General features: G+C 42.2%; 1 protein-coding gene across 3 annotated transcripts; it reads right to left on the minus strand.

The window, feature by feature from the left end:
• Positions 1–23616, minus strand: ADHFE1 (alcohol dehydrogenase iron containing 1). 3 transcript variants are annotated; one of them, XM_069957524.1, is made up of 15 exons: positions 23527–23616; positions 22096–22181; positions 21101–21138; positions 17775–17812; positions 16886–16939; positions 16437–16591; positions 15725–15921; positions 14624–14701; positions 13500–13605; positions 13263–13415; positions 13074–13172; positions 12106–12184; positions 11503–11599; positions 8766–8923; positions 1–724 (listed from the first exon to the last, which is right to left on the minus strand). In XM_069957524.1, exons 2-15 carry the CDS (start codon positions 22149–22151, stop codon positions 641–643), a joined length of 1392 nt encoding a protein of 463 aa, XP_069813625.1. In that variant the 5' UTR covers positions 22152–22181; positions 23527–23616; the 3' UTR covers positions 1–640. The 3 variants fall into 3 exon arrangements, with proteins under 3 accessions (XP_069813625.1, XP_069813626.1, XP_069813627.1); XM_069957525.1 differs by lacking the exon at positions 13074–13172; XM_069957526.1 differs by lacking the exons at positions 17775–17812; positions 21101–21138; positions 22096–22181; positions 23527–23616 and having other exon boundaries at positions 16840–16922.
• Between the last annotated feature and the right edge of the window lie 2812 nt (positions 23617–26428).

The following is a 26428-nucleotide window of genomic DNA, read 5'->3' on the forward strand; positions in this document are numbered from 1 at the left end:
TATTGTTTAACCATTTAATACAAATTTTACATTTTCAAAGTTAACTTAAATCACAGAAAAATCGATATTTCCTATATGGCACATCACAGGTTAAAGGGGTATTCCGCTCAAACATAACTTTCCATATGTTGCTGCCCATGGTGAGACTAACAATTTCTTTTCATACTTGTTATTATCGATTCAGTCTCCTTCCCCCAGTTCTGAGCCGCTGCCTTCTGCTGGTTACAAAAGGGTGGCTGGAGGAGGGGGAGATGGAGAGAAAAGCTCACACAGATTTTTTTGTCTTCAGCAGAAAGCAGCAGCAGCTCAGAACTGGGGGAAGGAGATAGAATACATAATAAGTATGGAATGAATTGTTAGTCTCCCCATGGGCAGCAACATATGAAAAGTTATGTTTGAGTGCAATACCCCTAAATTACAAAGAGATCTGTCAATCATGGTCGGCAGAGGAGCCTATTGGGACCGACCCAGTGACTCATGATTCAGGCAGCATGAAAGTGATAACAGACGCCCTCTAACACATACTTGTCATTTAAAAAATATATTTGGCATGTCCCAGGGACGTATTACTTATGTGTAATGCAGGACGAGTTTATTGTTTCTCCAATTGTAACCTTACATCTACTATGTGCCCTCCAAATCAATAAAGCTTCATTGATGCCTCAAACAACTTGGAAAGGTCTTCCTCAGTGTGTTGTCTGGGGGATAACTTTGTCACTCTTTCCTGAAAGGCAAAAGGAAATTTATTAAAGAAATACAGTTTATTTCTGTACTAAAAATCAGTTGTCAAAAACGGAAAGAAAGCACAGGACATGGAGCAGAAAAGGAACATATTTCGTGTCCCCACCATGCTATAGTGAGTCTCCACATCTGACTGACATTGGCTGTAGCAGTATATCAGATTTTTAGAGCCCCTGTCACTTAAAAAAAACGTTTGGTGTATCTTGTTCTCTAAGTAGAAAGTAACGTAAAGCCTCCAGTATCTCCTTCTAAGTATTTGCATTCTCTATATTAGTTATCTCTTTATTTCCTTTTAAATCTGCATTTTATATCATTTTAGGATGACATTTTAAGGGCTTCAGAACAAATTAGCAGTTTTCAATAGAGTTTTGGTTTCAAGATAATAATAATAATAATAATTTCAATATACAATGGTCGTCCTGGAACCAGTTAATATTGTAACTTGAAGGGCCACTGCATCGGTTGGGGTCTCTGAGATTAAACTGGGCAGCATTGGTTCTCTTGTTACAATGGTGCCTGTCAAAGTTTGGTAAATAAGCCAGCAAGTTATCAGTTCCTGAAAGTGATGTGTTTGGATGGCTTTACTGCGGGCAGATCAGGTCACAATAATCTCAGTGATTTCTTTGATTATGTCACAATAGTGCTGGATGAAGGTGGTGCCGTGGATGTCGCCTATCTGGACTTCAGCACAGCCTTTGATACAGTTCCACATAAAGATCTGATAGAGACGTTAGAGAAAATTGGACTTACTCCCTGGATAGTTCAGTGGATTTGTGGTTGGCTGAAGGATAGATATCAGAGGGTTGTTGTTATACATTCCGAGCAGAGTCTGGTTACAAGTGGTGGTCACAAGGGTCTGGTCGGGGTCCTATTCTTTTTAATATGTTTGTAAGTGACATAGGAGAAGGTTTGGTAGGTAAGGATAGTGACATAGGAGAAGGTTTGGTAGGTAAGGATAGTGACATAGGAGAAGGTTTGGTAGGTAAGGTTAGTGACATAGGAGAAGGTTTGGTAGGTAAGGATAGTGATATAGGAGAAGGATTGGTAGGTAAGGATAGTGACATAGGAGAAGGTTTGGTAGGTAAGGATAGTGACATAGGAGAAGGTTTGGTAGGTAAGGATAGTGACATAGGAGAAGGTTTGGTAGGTAAGGATAGTGACATAGGAGAAGGTTTGGTAGGCTAGGTTAGTGACATAGGCGAAGGTTTGGTAGGTAAGGATAATAACATAGGAGAAGGTTTGGTAGGTAAGGATAGTGACATAGGAGAAGGTTTGGTAGGTAAGGATAGTGACATAGGAGAAGGTTTGGTAGGTAAGGATAGTGACATAGGAGAAGGTTTGGTAGGTAAGGATAGCGACAGGAGAAGGTTTGGTAGGTAAGGATAGTAACATAGGAGAAGGTGTGGTAGGTAAGGATAGTGACATAGGAGGAGGTTTGGTAGGTAAGGATAGTGACATAGGAGAAGGTTTGGTAGGTAAGGATAGTGACATAGGAGAAGGTTTCGTAGGTAAGGATAGTGACATAGGAGAAGGTTTGGTAGGTAAGGTTAGTGACATAGGGGAAGGTTTGGTAGGTAAGGTTAGTGACATAGGAGAAGGTGTGGTAGGTAAGGATAGTGACATAGGAGGAGGTTTGGTAGGTAAGGATAGTGACATAGGAGAAGGTTTGGTAGGTAAGGATAGTGACATAGGAGAAGGTTTCGTAGGTAAGGATAGTGACATAGGAGAAGGTTTGGTAGGTAAGGTTAGTGACATAGGAGAAGGTTTCGTAGGTAAGGATAGTGACATAGGAGAAGGATTGGTAGGTAAGGATAGTAACATAGGAGAAGGTTTGGTAGGTAAGGTTAGTGACATAGGAGAAGGTGTGGTAGGTAAGGATAGTGACATAGGAGAAGGTTTGGTAGGTAAGGATAGTGACATAGGAGAAGGTTTGGTAGGTAAGGATAGTGACATAGAAGAAGGTTTGGTAGGTAAGGTTGGTGACATAGGAGAAGGTTTGGTAGGTAAGGATAGTGACATAGGAGAAGGTTTGGTAGGTAAGGATAGTGACATAGGAGAAGGTTTGGTAGGTAAGGATAGTGACATAGGAGAAGGTTTGGTAGGTAAGGATAGTGACATAGGAGAAGGTGTGGTAGGTAAGGATAGTGACATAGGAGAAGGTTTGGTAGGTAAGGATAGTGATATAGGAGAAGGTTTGGTAGGTAAGGATAGTGACATAGGAGAAGGTTGGTAGGTAAGGTTTGTCTGTTTGCTGATGACACAAAAGTGTGTAATAGGTTTGATATTTCTGGAGGTGTCAGTAATACAGAAAAGGATTTAGCTTAGCTAGATGATTGGTCCAAACTATGGAAAAGAGGTGAGTTGGGAGAAAGCTAAGAAGCAACTGAAAGAGTAGTAGATGCTTGGAACCAACTTCCGGCAGATGTGGTTGGTAAATCTAGAATAAGAAAATGTAAACCTGTCTGGGATAAACATATATCTATCATAAGATAATAAAAAAGGGACAGATAGACACAAAGGTCTTTTTCTGCCGACAATCTTCTAATCTTCTAATGTTTTTAAATGTAAAATAATGCACTTGGGAAGAAGACTAATATCGGCAATTCTGTGTTAGACTTCAGAAGAGAGGGATTTAGGTGTAGTAGTTTCTGACAGTTAGTGAATGTCCATTCTAACAACAAGGGCAAAGTTGTGATGGCTAGACAAATGGATCAGAGCATCTCCAAAATGACAGATTCTCCGAGGCACATGGAGGCCCACGGTTAACTCATCAGCTATTGAGACTGAGAAAATTGAATGGTTAGTGGCATACATTTCTTTTTTTAAAACTATATTAACCTTTGGGCCGCGCGGTTACATTTGTAAATTCAGTTTTAAGACTTTTTCCATCTGTTGTGGTTTAATCAGTCGTTTCCCACTGAGGTTTATTCTCTTTGAAAAATACACTTCTCTTTAAAATTTACTTTGCTAAAATTCCATCTAAGCCCTGTAGTACCCAGACCCCTGCTCTTAGCTAGTGGTTCTAGCAGAGTGAGCGCTGATATGGGAGAGGCTGGCGCACTTTGCTGTGGTGATGGGCAGCTTCCCCCCAGGTACTGTATATAAGAATGTACAGTATACGGGGATGAACAGGACCCTGCTTTATATAGTGCTCTGGGGCTTAGGCAGCCCTGGTAACTCTCCATATGTTACAGGCTGGTAATGCTAAAGAACACAAAGTTGCAGTAGGGTTACAGTGAAATTAAGTGACAATATGTACGGTATGCGTGACGCGTTAACAGCAGCTCTTCATGAGAAATCAAAGGTAATACTGTCAGTTCCTTGGTAAATAGTGACAGATGTGCGGTATTTTCAGACTTCTCATAAGAAATGCAAATCATCTTATATCTCCTGCAAACAGGAACCAAGCACATTAACAGCTGTTTCCTTCCTAAAGAAGCACTGGCCAAGCACAGAGCTCATCCCGTGCGCTCCTCCTACCCCTGTGTCTTGACTGATGTATATATGTTCAACGAGGATAGGCTACTTTATGTGACAGACCCCCCTAGTCTTCATTATCTATCTCTCACTCCACTTAGTGAAGGTTTTGGGACCACCCAAGCTCATATTATATATACAGTCCTCTATTTTACTACATATGATATATAGAATCCTACATTATGCACCGGCTTGAGATTAAGCTTAATATCCAGTTGGGTATACACTTATCCCTTCAACATTGTAAAGGTGCTGGCATGGTGACCCTGTGAACGGGACAATCCGTAGGTCCAATGTGGATATACACTTGTGCTTGCTGGTAGGGGGTCGGAATGGACCTACTTTAAATCTAAACCGCAATCTGAAAAGTCGCAACAAGGGAGGGGTAAGTGTATAGTATAGGGATAAGTAGATCTATAGTATACCTACACTTTTTTCTCTTTTCCCAGTTATTTCCATTGTACCGACTACAAGCCATACAAGATGGACATTAATCTATGGTGCACGTTCCTATTCTGAGGATCTGTTTACTCCATCATTGGGTCATACTCCTCACTGTATCTTTTCATAATATTTTTTCTCTGTCTTACTATGAAGAATTATGAATAAAGATTGAGTGGATATCTTTCTCTATCTGTTTCACTGAGTTGTATTATTGTCATTTTCAAAAGCTCCTTACATTAAGTCACATGGTCGGTTTAGTGCAGTGATGCTTGAGGCTAGGTTCACACTCTGTATCTGTGCGGCTGTATTGCGGGCGGTAAATCATCGGCCGGATTTTTCCGGTTCATGCGTACGCTGGAAAGTATACGATATACGGCTGCACAGTGCACACTATGTATGAATCTACGGCCCTATCGTAAACGGACCCGTAAAAAATGAACAAGACCATTGTTTGCGGCTGGAAATGCGGCCGTGGATTGACAGGCGGTCAGTACGGAGTACTTCAAAAATAGCCGGCAATGATGCCGAATGCCGATGCCTCTAATAGTTAATATATTAAATTAATAAAACACATTTTCTTTGTAATAAAGTCCCTTTCGTTGTTCAATAATTTTATTCTAACGAATCCATCATTGTGCAATTAAATACTGTTAAAATAAATATATATATAAATAAATATATATTTATATATATATATATTTTTTGACAGTATATTTAATTGCACAATGATGGATTCGTTTAAATTAAATTATTGAACAACGAAACTGATTTTATTACAACGAAAATGTGTTTTATTAATTAAATATTAATTATAACAGGAAGCTCCATAAGCCGTTAATTCATATTCCCGGCAATAGATCTTTCTGTACTAATCATCACTTTACTTAAATGAAAACATCAAATGTTTCTTCTAATAATGCTATTGTGATAACATAATTAGAAGAAACATTTAGAATTATATGTGCGCTCAGCTGATTGGCTGATCGGCTGAGCGCACATATAATTAGCGGGTCCGCAGCACAGTGACTTCATTGTGCTGCGGACCAGCGAAGAGGACACATTGGGGTGAGTATAGAGCTCTCCCCACCCCCTCCCCAGCACTGCACCCCTCCCAGCAAGGAAGGGGGGTCACTTAACCCCTTCCTTGCTGGGATGGGTGCAGTCTGACATCAGTCTGGCCCCCAAGGGGTTAAGGGGGATGCAGTACATCCTCCCTTAACCCCTTAGGGGCCAGACTGTAAGCAGCGATCTGTAAAGATGCTGCATACTGTAAGGTGCACAACACCGTTTACAATGATGGGTGTTGTGCTCCTGTTTGTGTGTTTTTTGTGTGTTTCTCCCTTTTTGTTTTTCAGATATCGGTATCCTGTGGATTACGTCGGATTCCATGGACTACGTCGATGACCAGCGGTTGTTTGGTGTTTTTTTTTTTTATAAAATGGTCAATGAGGGGTGTGGGGGTGTTTTTATTTGAATAAAAAAATTTTTTCACTTGTGTGTTGTCTTTATTTCTTTACTTTATAGACTTAGTAGTGGAAGCCGTCTAATAGACGGAATCCATTACTAAGTTGGGGCCTAGTGTTAGCCGGTATAAAATGGCTAACACTAACCCCCTATTATTACCTCAGTACCCAATGCCACCAGAGCCGGGTGTCAGTGGTCCCGGAGCGTCAAAATTGGCGCTCCTGGACTGGGGTGGCAGCAGGCTGGTAAGATTTAGGCTGGGGAGGGCCTAAACCAATGGCTCTTCCCACCCTGGTGTTACCAGGCTGCTGTCGCTTGGTTTTTAACCCGGCTGGTTATAAAAATAGGGGGGACCCAATGCATTTTTTTAAATTTATTTATTTAAAAAAAAAACAAACGCATAGGGTCCCCCCTATTTTTATAACCAGCCGGGTTAAAAACCAAGCGACAGCAGCCTGGTAACACCAGGGTGGGAAGAGCCAATGGTTTAGGCCCTCCCCAGCCTAAATCTTACCAGCCTGCTGCCGCCCGGTCCGGGAGCGCCAATTTTGACGCTCCGGGACCACTGGCACCCGGCTCTTCCCAGTACCCCTGGTGGCATTGGGTACTGGGGTAATAATAGGGGGTTAGTGTTAGCCATTTTATACCGGCTAACACTAGGCCCTGACTTAGTAATGGATTCCGTCTATTAGACGGCTTACACTACTAAGTCTATAAAGTAAAGAAATAAAGACAACACACAAGTGAAATTTTTTTTTAATTCAAATAAAAACACCCCCACACTCCTCATTGACCATGTTATTAAAAAAAACACACCAAACAACCGCTGGTCATCGACGTAGTCCACCGAATCCGACGTAATCCACAAGATACCGATATCTGAAAAACAAAAAGGGAGAAACACACAAAAAAAACACACAAACAGGAGCACAACACCCATCATTGTGAGCAGTGTTGTGCTCCTTACAGTATGCAGCATCTTTACAGATCGCTGCTTACAGTCTGGTCCTCAAGGGGTTAAGGGAGGATGTATTGCATCCCCCTTAACCCCTTGGGGGCCAGACTGATGTCAGACTGCACCCATCCCAGCAAGGAAGGGGTTAAGTGACCCCCCTTCCTTGCTGGGATGGGTGCAGTGCTGGGGAGGGGGTGGGGAGAGCTTTATACTCACCCCAATGTGTCCTCTTCGCTGGTCCGCAGCACAATGAAGTCACTGTGCTGCGGACCCGCTAATTATATGTGCGCTCAGCCGAACAGCCAATCAGCTGAGCGCACATATAATTCTAAATGTTTCTTCTAATAATGCTATTGTGATAACATAATTAGAAGAAACATTTGATGTTTTAATTAAAGTAAAGTGATGATTAGTACAGAATGCTCTATTGCCGGCAATATGAATTAACGGCTTAATGGAGCTTCCTGTACTAATTAATATTTAATTAATAAAACACATTTTCGTTGTAATAAAATCAGTTTCGTTGTTCAATAATTTAATTTAAACGAATCCATTATTGTGCAATTAAATATACTGTCAAAAAAAAAAAAAAAATATATATATATACAATTATTTATATATATATTTTAACAGTATATTTAATTGCAAAATGATGGATTCGTTTAAATTTAATTATTGAACAATGAAAGGGACTTTATTACAACGAAAATGTGTTTTATTAATTCAATAGATTAACCATGAGAGACATCGGCATTACTGCAGAGGATCGCAAACCCCGGTAATAGCAATTCATGTAAACTGTGTTCCCTGCTTTCCCAGATGCATCCAGAGGTGTTTGCATCACTTTCTAAAGATTTTATTTGTTATTTTTAGTTGAACCAGATTTCCAAGTAAATGACCGTATGTTTTCAGCCGCATGTCTATTTTTTCCCACGGCCGTAGTTTCAGCCGCACATTTCCAGCCGCATAAAAAATACAGCCGCACACATACATAGTGTGAACATAGCCTGAAACAGTATATACAAAGATGTTTGAAAATTTGTGAACCCTTCAGAAGTTTCTATATTTCTGCACAAGGGTATGTTCACACGGAGGAATAGGCGAGGAATTTCAAGCGGTATCCACGTATTCCTCTTGACATTTCACCTGTAAAATATGTACAGAGTTCAAATGCTTTACAGATGGTTTTGTAACCTTTTCCAGCCTTATGAGAATCCATTTTTTTTCTCAGGTTCTCTGAAATCTCTTTGTTCCAGCCATTACTCACTTCCACAGATGTGTCACCTATTCACACCTATTTATCCCATTGAATGAAACACCTGACTAATTTCACCTTCACATTATCTGCTATTTCTAAAGGCTCACATGCTATATTGGACCATTGTCCTCATTTGTTTGATGTGGTTGTTTTTATCTTCTTCTAGGACTTGTGTCCTTTAGGAATTTTAGTTCTGCAGAAATCCAGAATATCATGAAGAGTTCACAAACTTTGTAGCACCACTGTAGGTAGAGTAATTTGCTACCCATAATACTGGACCTGTACTAGTCTTCTTCATGAGGGGTAAGGCAATGAAAGTGTGAGCTCTACTGCTGAAAGGGTAAAGGTCAGCGGCCCAGGAGGTCCTGAGAGTTCTAGACCCTAAAAAACATAGTAACAAGCAAGACTTTATATCTGGACTCGTACCTGAGGCAAAGTTCCTTTGACTAATGCAGGAATATCTGCTGTACTGTATCCCACAGCGGCCAAGCCATCATCTACATTCAAATCGAAGAGAAATTTCCGTAAAGTGTCTGCCAAGATAAGCCCAGCGTCTTTCATTTTGGCAGTCCGGACGTCAGCCCCTAAATAAAAACATAAAGCTTTTATTGTAGGTTATAGACGGGTGCGGAAAGCACTGAGTATTACTGTAGGCTAAGGTTATAATACATTCAAATGCTTAATGGGGCTTGTTCTCTCAAGGAGGCAGACACAGTAAGGGAATATGTGTATATATCATCATAACCCTCTTTCATGACAAGTAGTGTTGAGTGAGCAGTGCTCGAATCAAGTACCAAACCCCATTGAAATCAATGGGAGACGCGAGTATTTAGCCAGGTGCTCCCTGCTCGGCAGAGGGGAGGGTGCCTGGTTAACTTATTAAAGTTGGTTCTAATTTTTGTAGATTTTGTTTAAACATCCCTTTAAGGGACAAAATATACAAACATCAGAACGAAAAAAAAGTGTATGGCCACCTTTACCCGAGCACCCCAATGCTCACTCAACACTAATGACAAGGTATTGAGGAAAGATTTCCTAATATAGTGGTACCTTGGTTTAAGAGTAACTTGGTTTAAGAGCGTTTTGGTTTAAGAGCTCACAGTTTTTCAAAATTGTGACTTGGTTTAAGAGCATTGCTTTGGTTTTAGAGCTCCCGGAACTGGGTGAGAGGGGGAGTGGAGGCGGGGCATGGTCTGCATAGCGGGGTCTAAAGCACTGTACTCTGACCCAGGAAGTCTCCCTCACCTTCCAAATCATAGCAGATCCACTTCAGGCTGCGGCTTACATCAGGGGACAGGACTGTGGAGGTAATCTCTCCATAACTATAACACCTATCTCCTCAGACAGTGATGTGCATGTGCACATATCTGCCCTGCTCATTCTCTTATGCTCCCTGCAGTCTTTGTCAGCCCTTGTGTTTCCCATCCTCTCCATTACTGTACAGTAACTTATAATATCACATTCTGCTGTTTCTGAATGTTTGTTTCATCTGTTTTACAAGTTTTCAGAATAATAAATCATTATTTTTGGGATGTGGAACCAATTGTCTGCATTTCTATGAATTCTTATGGGGAAATTTGATTTGGTTTAAGAGTGGATTTGGATTACAAGCACGGTCCCGGAACGAATTATACTCGTAATCCAAGGCACCACTGTATATCATAAGAGAAAAAACAGCATGAGGAATCCGCTCCTGAAGACTGTTGCAGATGAGCGGTGCTATGTACTTTGTAGCAACCAGCTACTTTTGGCTATATATGCCACCATATTGGTAAAAATCCCTGTCCCACCAGTATTAACATGCAGGCAGCAGAAAGTGCTCGTAATTTTGACGAGTATAGTGCATATGGAGTATTTACTATTTGGTCAACCCAGTATCAGGAACATCAGTAGAGTAAGGACTAGGTGAAGTATGGGGTTGCTGCCAATGAGAAATGTTGCAGAAGTCAACAGAGATAGAGAGAGGCTCTTACATGTATCATGAGCCTTACAAAATTTTACTACTAGGCTCCATAAACTGCTTAAAATTATAATCTTGACTTTATCTATAAATCTGCCCCTTCTCTTCTTCACTAGTATTTATTACTCCTAATTTCAAGATATTAAAGGACATATGGATACATATTGCCACCTAGTGGTGATGTGAGGAAGATTACAATCTGTCTATAAGAGATAACATAAAGATTTTTTTTTTTTCAGTGTGATTTTACCATATATGATTAGTAGTTCAATCACAAATTCCCAAATAAAATGAATAATAAAGAGCCTTATACTGAATACACTATAAGGCTATGTCCATACAATGTATATTTAGTAAAATTGCGGGCATTGTTGCCGACAACGGCCGTGATTAATACGAAAATATATGTTACCTTGCCGTCTATGGAATCCTGGCCGGAGTATATACACATAGGGGGAGATTTATCAAAGGGTGTAAAATTTAGACTGGTGCAAACTGGCCACAGCAACCAATCACAGCTCAGCTTTCCTTTTAGCACTGCCTAAAGCTGAGCGGTGATTGGTTGCTGTGGGCAGTTTGCACCAGTCTAAATTTTACACCCTTTGATAAATCTCCCCCATAGTATACACTCTGGTTGGGATCTCTAGCCACGCCGCAAAACAACTGACATGTCAGTTTTCTGCGGCCACTATTCATTGAATAGCGGCCGCAGAAAACCCTGTCAGTGCACACAGTGGAGCGAGCGGCTCCGGCTGCCTGCTCCATTGTGTGCAGGAGAGAGTTCTGATGCACGGATGTGGCACTAAAGATCATTTGGTACTGCAGTACCGTCCGGGTTGATCTTTAACGAAACCGGCTGGGTCACAGAACGGCCGGTCTCATACAGCATGTGAACATAGCTTAATAGAGTGCCCTTATTAAAGAAAGATTTTTGCTCTGGTGCTGCCAACCGCCCATGCATGGTTAGCACCACTTTTCCTGGAACCACCAGCTGTTCACTGAGGTCCTCTTCCAATGAAAAAGTATTTATCTGGGTTTACAGGGTTAACATTCAGGAATATAGGAGGCAGACTGACAGCAGTGGGAGCTGCAATGGGAGATAGCTGTGGTTTCTGATGGGACATAACTGCGGATTCATGACCATATTCTGGATGAATGTGTGAACATGACCTGAACTTTAGCTAAAAAGTAAGAAATTCTCACCAAGTATCTCTGCTGCCTCTAGGTGGCGCTCTGGGCACATGGCTGCAGTGAAGGTAAATACGGCTGGAGAAGTGAGCACTACTGAAAGTCCATGAGGCTGGGGAAGGTAAATCAGAACCAGATTAATAATAAACGTAACTTATATAAAGCGCTTTATATGGGTCAGAAGGGCTGCGGATCTATAAGAAAAAATTGAAAAACAGGTTTTCTAAAACAATAGCTTTCCTAGAAGTCATCTGAACACTGTGTAGTCTGACTGGGAGCTTCAAGTTATGGTGCCTTTACTCAGAGAGATTTATCTGACAGATTTTTAAAGCCAAAGCCAGGAAAGGATTTGAAAAGAGGAGAAATCTCAGTCTTTCCTTTATGACCTATTCTCTGTTTATAGTCTGTTCCTGGCTTTGGCTTCATCTGTCAGATAAATCTCTCTGTATAAAGGCACCCTTAGTCCTTGAAAATGCTGGTGTCGGCTTCATAAAACTACAGTAAATGCAAAAGGCCATAGAATCCATAAAGTGAATATTGCATTACAAGAGGAAAAAAAGTCAACTGTAAGGAACATACATTTAGTCAAGTGTAGGAAATAAAGGCGGACTCAGTTACCACTATTGGGTGATCCACGTTGTAATCCTTGGCTCTGTACTTCTTCACCATCCCGGCAATTGGATATGACATCCCATGGCTGGGAACATAAGAATATGATGATAGATGACTCTGAACCCAGGTGGGATGATATCATGTCATATTCAGTGGGGGTGTGCATAGAGGTTTTCATAGTATTGAACCATTTCACAATGCTGAGACATAATAGGTAAGATTGATTTTTAATCTAAACTAAAAATAAAAGTATGTACTGAATAATTTCCTGATATATATATTTATTGTGGTATAAGCTCTGTATTTATTACATAGAAAGCCAAATGCTCTATTCCCATTCACAATGGGATAAATACAATGGGTGCATGTTGCCACCATTATAGAGTGTAAGGAGAGTCTTCAATGAACTCCTAAGTGACCCCTACTGCTGACTGTGGGAAGATAGAATTGTATCCATAAACTACGTAAGGATATGCTCACACTGAGGGATAGGTGAGGAATTTCAAGCGGAATCCGCACTCAATTTTACACATATTTTGCTTGAAATTCCACCCATAAAATATTTACAGAGCAATGTCCCATTGTGTTCAATAGGATTTCTGCTCTGTTGTTCACACAGCAGAATTTACACACCAATATTCCATCGCAAATCCGCTTTCCACCCAAAGAATTGACATGTAAATTCTTTGGCTGGATTCCGCTAGAGAAATCCCATAGAAGTCATTGGGGCTTTGAATTTTTTCTTTCCGCTAGAATTCTGCTCCTATTCCGCCAGAGCAGGAGAGGAAATTTCTAGCAGAAAACGTACCTCTTTAATTCGTCACCTATTCATCACCGATTCCTCATTGTGAACATACTGTACCCTAATTGTTTAAAGAGAATGGAGCTCCCACCAATCTGACATGTCTGATTAGAAAAAAAAAGTTTGTCTGAAACACCCTTATGTGATACAGTGTGTGTGTACTACAACTCACCAGAGATGGACCCCTGCATTCCCAAAGCCTATTCCAGCAAATGAACTTGCCAGATGCATAGAGAATCGAGCTTCACGGTCATCCGGGTTTATAACAGCTCTATTAACAGTATGATGTAATGTATGTTACTGGAATTTTATTATATAATAATAAGAAGATAAAAGCTTATTGTAAGAAACGCTTACCTACCGCTTCAAGTACTTAGCCACAATCCTCAGTGCGTGTTTGGCCCACACATCACTGATGGGGTTACTGCCCTGGTAGGCCGGGCGGTTGATGGGATTGGTAGGAGAAGGGCTGCGCATGTTATATGGGATCGCAGTGTAGGATTCCAGTGAATGGCTGTAAAAAAATATTAGATGTTTTAACGTCCATTGTATCACCTAATAATAATAATAATAGTAATAGGACTATAGTGATATCCACCATAGCACATCAAATCCACTATTGGCAACTACTCTCTCTGGCATGTGTAATGTGTGCTCTGGGTCGATCAGTCCAAGAGTTGGCTTTATGGCTCTTGATCCAATACCTACAAAATAAAAGTTGCGAAAGCTTTACATATAAGTATGAGGCTGTATATACACTGTGCAATAGTGTAGGAAATACAACATTGTTTGTTAAAGTTTCTTTGTTATTTTTTTGGAAAATGCAGCTGCAGGAATTTTTTTAACAATACATCTGGAAAACACAAAAACTGTAATTTATCGCTATTATTTTTATAACTTTAGACACGGGGATGGAAACTACAATTTCCATCATGCCTGGGCAGCCACAGCTAAAGCTTTGGCTGTCCAGGCATGATGGGAATCATAGTTCCTGATGAAGCGCGCATGCGCGCGAAATGGCCGTCATGTGTGTGTTGTACATGTGAAGTGGTTAGGAAAGAGGGTTCAATGTAAAACATGGGTGTCCTTATTGCACAATGGCTTTAAAGGACAACTCCGGCGAAATTTTTTTTGGCTTATTTAACACACATTACAAAGTTATATAACTTTGTAATGTGGTTAAATACCCGGTCTGGCCCCCTTCCCCCACTTTCCGACCCCCGACCCCCCACCCCGGAAGTTAAAGAATGGGGGGCGGTCCGGGTCTTCTTCCTCTTCGGCGTCTTCATTGAGAGTGAATGGGAGAGAAAAGGCTGCTGGTGCACATGCGCACCAGCAGCCTTTTCATTGGCTGGAGCGCATCACATGGCTTCCAGCTTGCTCAGCCCTGATTGGCTGAGCTTGCTGGAAGCCATGTGATGCGCTCCAGCCAAAGAAAAGGCTGCCAGTGCGCTTGCGCACCGGCAGCCTTTTCTCTCTCATGGACCCGGAAGCAAGAGACATCGCTGGACGGCGGAGGCAGGTGACGGTGAGGCGGACGGCGGGCGAATGGAGTGGCGATCGTCACCGGAGGGATGGTGAGTATGGTGTCTGTGTGTGTCTGTGTTTTATTTTTTTTGGGGGGGTCCCGCCGGAGTTGTCCTTTAAAGTCAGAGTGAATAAACTGTGTCTATGCATCAAGAGAGAGAAAATATTAATATGGAACAAATAATTTCCTCTTACCAGTTTTTGCTTTAAGTTCTTCATAGTCAAAGATTGCAATCCCAGTGGTTTCACTTCCGGTTCCAGAGGTCGTTGGGACTTTTAATAATCAAACAAGGTAATATAATGAGGTCAGAGATCTCACTACTTTTATATTATTGGAGTATTACATGTTATAATTACTATTTAATTAGGCACGCCTAAAAGGGTTCTCCAAAGGTGAACCGGCAACTCCTTAGAGCTCTGATAGACCAAGCATAATCTCCTAGTGACTATGTATTATCTGCTTTAGGGTATATTCACACGAACGGGCTCGCAGCGAGATTCTCGCTGCGAGCCCGGCAGGTCCTGGCAGTTCCCATACACTACATACTTGCTGCGGTCTAAACGACCGCAGCGAGTATGTAATTGTACCGCCCTTAACCCCTTCTGCTCCCGCCCGGCTCCCCCGCTGTAAGCATACTTTACCTGTCCTTGCTGCACGGGTCCGGCGTCCTGCTCTCCTGTCCGGCCAATTAGTGTGTTTCCCAGCCGCAGCCACTGATTGGCCGGGCGGAAGAGCAGGACGCCGGACCCGTGCAGCAAGGACAGGTAATGTATACTTACAGCGGGGGAGCCGGGCGGGAGCAGAAGGGGTTAAGGGCGGCAGAATTACATACTCGCTGCGGTCGTTTAGACCGCAGCAAGTATGTAGTGTGTGGGAACTGCCAGGACCTGCCGGGCTCGCAGCGAGAATCTCGCTGCGAGCCCGTTCGTGTGAATATACCCTTACACTGATATATATTGAACTGGATAAATATAAACCAAAAGTGTAAAGTACAAGTAGCCTTACATGTGGTCTATAGTCATATTGCAGTGTACATTAAAACAACTTTTATGATATTCCCCTGGTGCACAGCCAAAGCATGCGAGTGCCCCCCTCAGTACAGCAAAATGACAGACAATGCCGGCGTGGTAAATTAACTTGTTAGACTGCTGCTCATATATCTTGTATGTCAAGTGTCTATCACTTACCAGGCCATTGTACATTACAACATAAGAAGAATATGATTGAGGGGTCTGCCTATGGAGCCTCCTCCAGTCTTAAGTACTTCTCATTGTTTGTCAAATATCTCTTTTTACCTGCAATAAGTGGCTTAAGAGTCGCAGTTACTGGTTTTCCTTTTCCAATAGGGGCATTCACATAGTCCAAAAATTCAGCATCAGGACTAGATGCGTATAGGTTTGCTGCCTTACAGGTGTCCATCACAGAGCCACCTCCGACAGCGACATAGGCATCAAATGACCCACTCTTTGCGAACTGTATTGCATCGATGAAGCTGTACACATACAAGAACACCAATTTTTGTTTGCTTGTATTTTAGTTGCTTGTCCAAATAAGGTTCATTACAATTTAATATATTCTATAGGCTGTTGAGGCCTTGAAAATTATAGTGTTCAAATATTTCCCGATCTCAATTCAGAAGAGTCAGAAAGTGTAATTATGTAAACATATTTCCCATTAGATAAATAGGTACCGTCTTTTCAACAAACTTTGCATACATTGATAGTAAAAGCAAATATAAGAAACTTTGTAATATATCTTATTAGACAAAAATGTTTCTTTCTTCTAGAATGCAAGATATCAGGCTTAAAATGCTTTCCTGATCTGCCAATAATAGTTCCATTATATCTAGTGTACATCTAGGCTGACTGGCAGAGGTGCTGGGTGTTAGCTGCTGATCAGATACTGATGGCCTATCCTGAGAACAGGCCACCAGTTTTGCCCAGAGAACCACTTAATGATATATTACCATTACCATGCATTTGGATTGGATTGCACTGTGGTCTCTACCTTGTATCTGTGGGCTCCACCCTGACCTTGTCATACAAGCAGAAGTTGATGCTGCTCTTTGTCAGTGAATCGATCACAGCTTGAACAGGAGGCAGAGATGCAAGGTTCTTGTCTGTCATCACACAAACATTTCTTGCACCCATATTCTGCAAATCCTTTAGAATAAAAATAAATCATTGTTAAGAATAACAGACATAATACAGTGCACAGCTGATCACAATAAATCTGTCATACATCCTGTGAAGAATTACATAGATAGCGGGTGTGGGTCTTAAACAGGCAATGCCCGTTAAAGGGTCACTGCCCTGATTTGGGTGGGGATAAGGTAGCAGCCCCACACCTGGTAAGTTCCTGTTAATTACAATAGAAGCATCGTCCCATGTTAAATTTTGGATACAACTACCTTCCATACTTTGCTGGGGTTTATTTTGGTTTCTGTATTTTCCTACCATTCCCACTTCTTTTGTTACACCTTCTCCATATCTGATGTTCGAAACAGCCATCTAAAAGAAAGAAATATCAGTGAATTTCATGTGCTTCCCTGACAAGACACCTTCCCTACTAAATAATTTGCTAATATTGTGGGCCTGTAGAGATGGAAAACCCTATGTAGGTCCATACTGTGCATGAACTATTTGGAGGAGGCAAGATGAATACCATAGAAGCTACCTTGGTTGCCTCTACGGTACGTTCACACAAGCTTAGACAGCAACTGGATCCCAGTCAGCACTGCCCCAATATTCATTAGGAGGGGCGTCCCTAGGACGTTCTTAGGGTGTCATTAGGATTGGTGCACTTAGAACAGTAGTCCCACCTCCAGTGCATTGAACTGCCTCATTTGCATATGGTATAAAGTCAAGATTTCACAAAAAAAACGTGCAGAGGATCAAGGAAAGAAAATTACCTTAATTGCCAGTGTCCCATGCGCCATAGGGACATAACCTGCTGTTAGTTTTCCTTCAAAACATGATCATTTACATTGGCCCATGGTCAGACACACAAAAGTAGTGTGTAGTAACTGTCATAACTGGAGCCTGTCAATTGGAGCCCACCCATCCATAATGGGGGTCCAGAATGAACATGTGTGGTGTGGCCAGTGCTCCATTTATCCTCTATGGGGCTGCCAGATATTGTTGGGTTCAGACCTCGGCAATGTTTAGTAGCCCCATAGACAATGAGTGGAGTGCTGGCTGCACCAGTGTGGTACACTCTGTTCTTCCAGGGACAATGTTATCCACATTCTCAGGATTGTGGGGGCCCCTGCAGTCGCACCCTCACCAATCTTTTTCGTACAGCTATATTATATAGCACAAATTATTTTCTACAAAGCACACTTACCTCAAATGCATATTCTGTTGTTATCTGAGATGATGGAGCTAGAAATAAAGTATTTAGAAGGAATCAATGTGTAAATCTTCACTAAATATAACAGAAGCTTGCAGAATTTGCTACTGCTTTATAGGGGGCCGAGCAACTTAGAAGTGGTAGTCAGAATCCCTCTCTTTACAAAGCAACGCACCTAGTGGTACATTTGCTTTAAGCTTTCATGAACAGACCGGCATCAGTGTGGAGATGCCGGAGTGTGGAGATGTCGGACCGGTGCTTGGGAATAGACGCCGTGTGCGGCAGTATGAAAAAAAAGACCATGGCAGCAGCATCCCCGAACCGGCGCCAGTCTTTTCATGTAAAAAAAAATATGATGTACCTAGTGGTACATTAGTTTTGAACAGGTTTTCATATGAGTCACTTTCAGACCAAGTCCTAAAGCTGTTATTGGGATATTTAAAAAAAAAAAATTCTGCTCATGATGTAAAATATAAAAATGTACTATACTCACCTTCCCCAACACCCCGCCAGTGCCAGGGCACTTCCTGGTATCAGCAGAAGGAATTGCTACTTAGCCAATCGCTGGCTGAGGTGCGACACTGCTATGGCCGGCGTGATTGGCTGAATGGCTATTCCTAATGCCGACAGTGACAGCAGGCTGGTGACAAGGGGAGGTGAGTATAGTTTTTTTTTCTTGTTTACTTCATCAATCTTTCTAATGCACTATAAGGCTGGGTTCACACACTGTATACTTCAGGCAGTATTTGGTCCTCAAGTCAGGTCCTCATAGCAACCAAAACCAGGAGTGGATTGAAAACACAGAAAGGCTCTGTTCACACAATGTTGAAATTGAGTGGATGGCCGTCATATAACGGTAAATAACTGCCATTATTTCAATATAACAGCCGTTGTTTTAAAATAACAGCAAAAATTTGCCATTAAATGACGGCCATCCACTCAATTACAACATTATGTGAACATAGCCTTTCTGTGTTTTCAATCCACTCCTGGTTTTGGTTGCTATACAGCCTCACAAATACAGCCTCAAATATACATAGTGTGAACCCAGCCTTAAGCACTTTTACCTTGGTAATAGGGCTTGTCATTATAGTATTACTTTATTCACTTCATGTGAGCGTTGAGGATTAATAACCATTGCACTTTAATCTTTTTATTTTTCTATTTTTTTTTTTTTTTAAGTAGCTGGCAGCCATAGGTGATAACACAGCCTTCTTATATGTGTTGGGCTCTGTTGTACATCTTGGGAATCCTGTGTACCTCTTTGCAATGCATTACTAGGCAGTTTTACCTACTTCAGTATTAAAGGGGTTATCCAGAGCTACAAAAACATGGCCACTTTTCCCCCTCTCTTGTCTACAGTTCAGGTGTGGTTTGCAATTAAGCTCCATTTACTTCAGTGGAACAGAGTTTGAGACCCCACCCAATCTGGAGACAACAGTAGGGGGAAAGTGGCCATGTTTTTGTAGCGCTGGATAACCCCTTTAAGGCTTGCTATTGTTATTTGGTTTACTGCATTTCCAGTTAAACATTGATGATACTATTCCGAATACATGCCCTTATTGCCTTCTTGCATGCATTACCTATAAATATGTGAGTATATTGCCTTGTACATTAAAAATAAAATCTACCAGGAATACACCTTTTATAGGTGTTTTATAATAAATGCTTCTATCTTACAACATACCTTTTTAATCATATTTTGCTTTCATGCATACACACTAGAGAAAGTGATGAAACGTGTGTTCACCAGCATTCAGCTTAGTAGGTGGACCTCCACACTGCTCTTCACTAGATCATCAAATGGTAAACAGTATTTTTTTTAATGATCTATGCCAGTGATTTTCAACCAGTGTGCCGTGGCACACTAGTGTGCCTTGACACATGGTCCGGTGTGCCGCGGGGAAAGTTCCCCAAACTATGGTGCCCCTGTGAAACAGGAGAAAACAAAGGGGGAGAGAAACCTGGGGGAGAGAAGTATGGTGGAGAGAAGCACAGGAGAGAAGAAGTATGGAGAAACCAGGGGGAGAGAAGTTTAGTGGAGAGAAACAGGGGGGAGAGAAGTATGGTGGAGAGAAGCACAGGAGAGAAGCACGGGGGAGAGAAGCACGGGAGAGAAGCAGGGGTGAGAAGTATGGTGGAGAGAAGCACAGGAGAGAAGCAGGGGGAGAAGTATGGTGGAGAGAAGCACAGGAGAGAAGCACAGGGGAGAGAAGCACAGGGGAGAGAAGCACAGGGGAGAGAAGCACAGGGGAGAAGCAGGGGGGAGAAGTATGGTGAAGAGAAGCACAGGAGAGAAGCAGGGGGGAGAAGTATGGTGGAGAGAAGCACAGGAGAGAAGCACAGGAAAGAAGCATGGGGGAGAGAAGCATGGGGGAGAGAAGCACAGGAGAAAAGCAGGGGGGAGAAGTATGGTGGAGAGAAGCACAGGAGAGAAGCAGGGGGGAGAGAAGCACAGGAGAGAAGCATGGGGGAGAGAAGCACAGGAGAGAAGCATGGGGGAGAGAAGCACAGGAGAGAAGCAGGGGGGAGAAGTATGGTGGAGAGAAGCACAGGAGAGAAGCATGGGGGAGAGAAGCACAGGAGAGAAGCAGGGGGGAGAAGTATGGTGAAGAGAAGCACAGGAGAGAAGCAGGGGGGAGAAGTATGGTGGAGAGAAGCACAGGAGAGAAGCACGGGGGAGAGAAGCACAGGAAAGAAGCATGGGGGAGAGAAGCACAGGAGAAAAGCAGGGGGGAGAAGTATGGTGGAGAGAAGCACAGGAGAGAAGCAGGGGGGAGAGAAGCACAGGAGAGAAGCATGGGGGAGAGAAGCACAGGAGAGAAGCAGGGGAGAGAAGTATGGTGGAGAGAAGCACAGGAGAGAAGCAGGGGGGAGAAGTATGGTGGAGAGAAGCACAGGGGGGAGAAGTATGGTGGAGAGAAGCACAGGAGAGAAGCACAGGGGGGAGAAGAAAACAGGCCCAGGTTTCACACTGAGTATAAATACATTTAGAATCTATATTATTAACTATATGTATAATATGTACTGTTTTAGTGTCATTTTGTGCCATTTTGGTTGGTGGTGTGCCCCGGGATTTTTTAAGTATAAAAAGTGTGCCGCGGCTCAAAAAAGGTTGAAAATCACTGATCTATGCAATCAATATGATATTCAAGAGTGATGCAATCCCACTATTAAGGGTTGTATGAAATTAGAAAAACATAGACACTGTCCACAGGAAAGAGCACCCCAGATGTCTATAGGGTATGTTTGGTATTAGTTTTGCAGGTAGCATTATAAGTTTCAAATTTTTCAAAAGGGTGATGGGGTCCAGTCCCTACCTTGGGAGTACGTGTGAGAATGGGCTGGACATCTGCACCTACAGAAATTATAAATCATATACATCATATCATGTACATCAAGTCGTATACATATAAATTTTTACAGAAAAATACTGCTATGTTTCTAATAAAAGTTAAAATCCCCCATACCTATTGGGGGTTGGGGTTGCATTTATTTGAACATTTATCACCTGTCCTGTAAATAGGGATCCATAACTGCTCTTTTATCAAAATTGCTGTGATCTGGTAAAATCCGTGTGCTTTTTATAATGCATTGTAAATGTAGAAAAACTGCATTGTGTTAAACCCAACTTAAAGCTCATGGGAAAATCAGGGAGTGTTTCTCTGCGTATGTTTAAAAGTTAAAGGGGTTATTCCGAATTAAAAAAAAAAAATACTGCTATTTTTTAGCAAAAACAGCACCACCTCAGGTTGTGTGTGGTAATATGGGTGTATTTACACAGAGAGATTTATCTGACAGATTTTTAAAGCCAGAGCCAGGAATGGATTTGAAAAGAGGATACATCCCTCTTTCCTTTATGACCTGGTCTCTGTTTATAGTCTGTCCCTGGCTTTGGCTTCAAAGATTTGTCAGATAAATCTCTCTGTGTAAATGCACCATTACAATTCAGCTGCTTTAACGGAATTGAGCTGCAAAAACCACACCCAAACTGAGGACAAGAGTGGTGCTGTTTATGGAAGAAAGCAGCCTTGTTTTTCTAAGCCAGAATAACCCCTTCAAAGCTGGAATCTGCTTAACTGCTAGTTGACATTTTATGTACATTAAAGAAATGACATGATGTATTCAAAGTTTAGATTTTGCACATTCTTATGGCCAGAAAAGACATATTTGGGCTATGTTCACACGCTGTGCAAACAATGGCCTTTGTTTAATGCTACCTACAGCTGGAATTAATGACCATAAGCGGCCAGTCACGGGAGAACGGCCATTGTTTGTACAGTGTGTAAAGGTAACCCTGAGATGAAAAGCTTACGATGCTCTGTGCAGCTGTTTCAGGAGGTGAATCACTTTATCTCGTCCAGCAGCCATGATATCTATCAGGTGGGGCTGGGTGTAGTGCTGAAAACAGAAAAAAAATTGTTATTATTTCTTACATTATAATACATATATTTTACTGGTAAATCCGGGGCCCATTGGGCTGAGGGAGAACCATAGACCACTCGTGGCCCGTAGAAGGGCGTAAGGGCGTGAAACAGCCTGTAACCTTATCTCCATGGCGTCTGCCGCCGCTGTGTCCGCACCTTGTCCGATTTTTACTACGATGTGCCAATAAAGATGAAGAAATTTTAAACGGGTGAGTGCAGTTTCATCTTCCTTCTCTGCTTGCAACATTATACATGTGCCTAAATATTTTGAAGCTAGCACCACCTGGTTTTAGTGCTGTTTATGGACTGTGAGCAAGAGGACTGCTGGGAACAGTAGTGCCACCATTTTCTGGTTGTGGATATATGAAAGGGGTACTCTACTTTTGCTAATAAATAGCTTTAGTAGTTATATTATCTTCATTTAATTAAATGTATACTTTTTCTATATATATGCAATAGATAAAAAAAAATCTGTAACACTTATCAAAGTGGATACTGTATATGTGATATATGGAAATATCAACATTCACTCTCCCTGCACAATATTCTTATAGTACTGACATTGTGGTACCATCTTGTAGCAATCTCTTACTGCTGTATGCATGAAGACGTGTAGAAAAAAATATTCCTCTAGAATATTTTTTTCTACACGTCTTCATGCATACAGCAGTAGGAGATTGCTACAAGATGGTACCACAATGTCAGACTTGTTTTCTCCATGAAATGTCAGTGTAGAAAGGAGTGCGGGATCTAGAGCCTATAATATTCTATTACCATACAATACAATCACACAGCAGAGTTCACTACTGCTATAATAGTATCTATACGACATACCAGCACCAGCAATGCCCTACCACACATATGACCTCTAGAATCCCGCACTCCTTTCTACACTGACATTTCATGGAGAAAACAAGTCGGATTGAATTGCAGAATTCTAGATTAGTACCAGCATTTGACTCCTCTCTTACTGAATTCTGGGCACTTATCATGGAGCTGGGCAGCCATGAGCCATATGACAGTCACCATTGTGCTACACCATAACCCCCAATGTTAATACCCTACGCAAGGAAACAGTCGCCTATCAACCACATACACAGGATCTGTTCTATAGCTGGAAGCTGTGTGATCCCAGACGTAACATGGAATTATCCTGTATCAGATCTCCATATAGTTACAGTGTTACATAAAGTAGTTTCCTCTTCCTTGCTGTCAGTCATACATGAGCACTAATCTGGCTTTGATCAGTATATGGCTTTATATTGTAGTATACATTACACTGTATCAGAGAATAGGAGACAGAACGCTGACAGGGATACCTGGAGCAATGCTTGTGTATGTGGTTACAAGTCGCCAAATCCTGTTTTCTCCTCTCTGCCTTTCCCAGCATTCAGTGCTGGTGTTTTCTCATAGGCGGTAATGTGATCCCTGGTACACTCCCTCCCTCCTGGGCCACTACAGAGACAGCCATCCCCATGTATACTGCTGCCTACTGAGTATAGTCAGATGAAGGGGGGCATGCATCAGCTATATGTATATATATATATATATATATATATATATATATATATATATATATATATCATAACAGGGTGATGGAGATGACCTGCACCACATTTATTATGCAGAAACTTAAAGGGGTTGTACACCAAAAATTTCTTTCTTTCAAATCAACTGCTGCCATAAAGTGCCAGAGATTTGAAATTTACTTCTATTAAAAAATCTCAAGCCTTCCTATACTTATCAGCTGCTGTATGCCCAGCAGGAAGTTGTATTATTTCAAGTCTGGAGAGCAGGAGAGGTTTTCTATGGGGATTTGCTGCTGCTCTGGACAGTTCCTGGCATGGACAGAGGAGGCAACAGAGAGCATTGTGTCTGACAGGAAAGAAAACATCACTTCCTGCAGGACACACAGCAGCTGATAAGTACTGGAAGACTTAAGATTTTTTAATAGAAGTGAATTACAAATTTCTGGCACTTTATGGCACTAGTTGATTTGAAAGAAAAAAAAATGGTGAACAACCCTTTTAACTACTATGCAGGTAAAAAAATCAGCTATTGAAATAATCTTAAAGGGTACAAACACACATACTGTATACGCTGCATATTTACTGCTGCGATACGCAGCAGATTAGATCTATATAACTGAACACAGCATCAAATCTGCTGCAGATCTGCTGTTTATCTGCTGCGTATACAGTGTGTGTGTTTGTACCCTAAAATCCATAGTGTTACAACACCGTGGATACAGTTACAGCAGGTAGCGGATGTTGCTGAGTTTACAGTCTGTAGTATTTTTATCCTCTGTGCATGAACTTGTTTTTCTGAACACAAAACTAACGTGTGTGTGTGTGTGTGTTATTAAAGGGATAAAAATGGCTCTATGGCTGGTGGTAAAATAAAGGTAATAAATAAGCTGCTGCACCCCCCTCCACCCTGATCCCTCACTGCTGTGCTAGTCCCAAACCTCTCAGCTTCTTTGTGGTTTCAGTGACCTCTTGACCATGCAGGGAATGTACCATTTAGCCAGTAACTGACTGAGGCAGGACATGCCGCCATGGCCACTGATCGGTCTACTGCGCACGGGGTGCCCAGGAGGAAGGTATGCCTCTCACCTTCCACCTCTGCGCTGTTCCTGTAGCAGTGTAATCCTCAGCCCACAGCACCGGCCTACTCCTTCTAAAGATAATCAATGGAGTGGGTGGGCTCGCTCCATGGGGGCTGGCAGTGAGCTTAAAGCGACTCTGTACCCACAATCTGACCCCCCCAAACCTCTTGTACCTTCGGATAGCTGCTTTTAATCCAAGATCTGTCCTGGGGTCCGTTCGGCAGGTGATGCAGTTATTGTACTAAAAAAAATACCTTTAAACTTGAAGCCTGTGCCAAACGGGAGTATCTGTGCCCTAACTTTGCACCACCCCCTCTGTCCCTCCTCCCCACCCACTTCAGCATTAGGAATGCCACTGGAACACTTTCTCCATGCTGAACATTGCACAGGTCCTTAACGATCCAGCCCATGTGCCAGGCTGACACAGGTGGGGAATAGGAGGATTCCTAATGTCTGGAGCATTCCTAATGATGAAGAGGGTGGGGAGGAGGGACAGAGAGGTTGTGCAAAGTTAGGGCACAGATACTCCCGTTTGGAACGGGGCTGCAGTTTAAAAATTGTTTTTTAGGACAATAACTGCATCACCTGCCGAACTGATCACAGGACAGATCTTGGATTAAAAGCAGCTATCTGAAGGTACAAGTGGTTTGGGGGAGGGGGAACGGCGCTCCGGACCAAGGATTACACTGCTAACAGCATGGGAACGGGTCCAAGGTGGTAGACAAGTCACATGCCTTTCTCCTCGCCACCCTGTGCGCAATAGGTGGCTATCAGCAGATTAGATTTATTTTAACCTGCTGAAAGTTCCCCTTTAATGGAACAAAGCTGCAAAACCACACCCAAACCGAGGACGAGAGTGGTGCTGTCTTTGAAAGTGCCCATGTTTTTTTTTGCTCTTTAATGCTCTCTTAGCTCTTGAATGTACAGAGCTCTCCCTCTGAGGCCCATATGACCAAACCTTCCAAGACACATTGCTAGGTTATCACCTGGATACTGTGGACAGTTCCTGACATGGACACAGGTGGCAGAAGAAAGCACTGTGTCAGATTGCAAAGAATAACCACTTCCTTCAGGACATACAGCAGCTGGTAAGTACTGGAAGACTTGAGATTTTTAAATAGAAGTAAATTACAAATCTGACACCGGTTGATTTAAAAGAAAGAAAAAACTGGCGTACCCTTTTAAAGTGATGGTTAAACCCTCCCCCCCCCCCCCCCACCACTATATATGCGGTTCTCCACACTATCCACAAGCTTACATGCTTCACACTTTATATATACCTTTTAAAAACTTGTCTGTGTCTTCTTTCTCCTCTAATATCGATTTATCGGTGGACAGTGTCACCTAGGCGGGGCTTCACAGCAGCTGGGCCCTCTTTCAAGCCAGGAGAAAGGGCCAAATTGCCATGAAGCCTCGCCTAGGTGACACCGTCCACCAATGAAATGAAGCAAGAGTAAAGTAAGGTGACAGTATCACTTTAATCCTATTGAAGCTGTTTAATTCAGAATGAGGTTTTAATGGATTCAACTTCTGTCTTGATGCAATCCTGCTGACCGCTGGCAGTGGGACTAGGAAAGCACCTTGCCACTTTTTCCCCCGTCAGCTCCACTTTA

The sequence above is a fragment of the Dendropsophus ebraccatus genome, chromosome 2 (genome assembly GCF_027789765.1).
Source record: "Dendropsophus ebraccatus isolate aDenEbr1 chromosome 2, aDenEbr1.pat, whole genome shotgun sequence".
NCBI classification, from domain to species: Eukaryota; Metazoa; Chordata; class Amphibia; order Anura; family Hylidae; genus Dendropsophus; species Dendropsophus ebraccatus.

Coding starts and splice junctions, on each gene's coding strand:
- ADHFE1 (XM_069957524.1), bottom strand. CDS start 22,151: ATGGCTGCTGGACGAGATAAAGTGATTCACCTCCTGAAACAGCTGCAC. Junction 17,813..21,100: donor TTCTCACACGTACTCCCAAG/GTAGGGACTGGA, acceptor CTTTATTTCTAG/CTCCATCATCTCAGATAACA. Junction 8,924..11,502: donor AGAGGCAGCAGAGATACTTG/GTGAGAATTTCT, acceptor GTTTTTATTTAG/GGGCTGACGTCCGGACTGCC.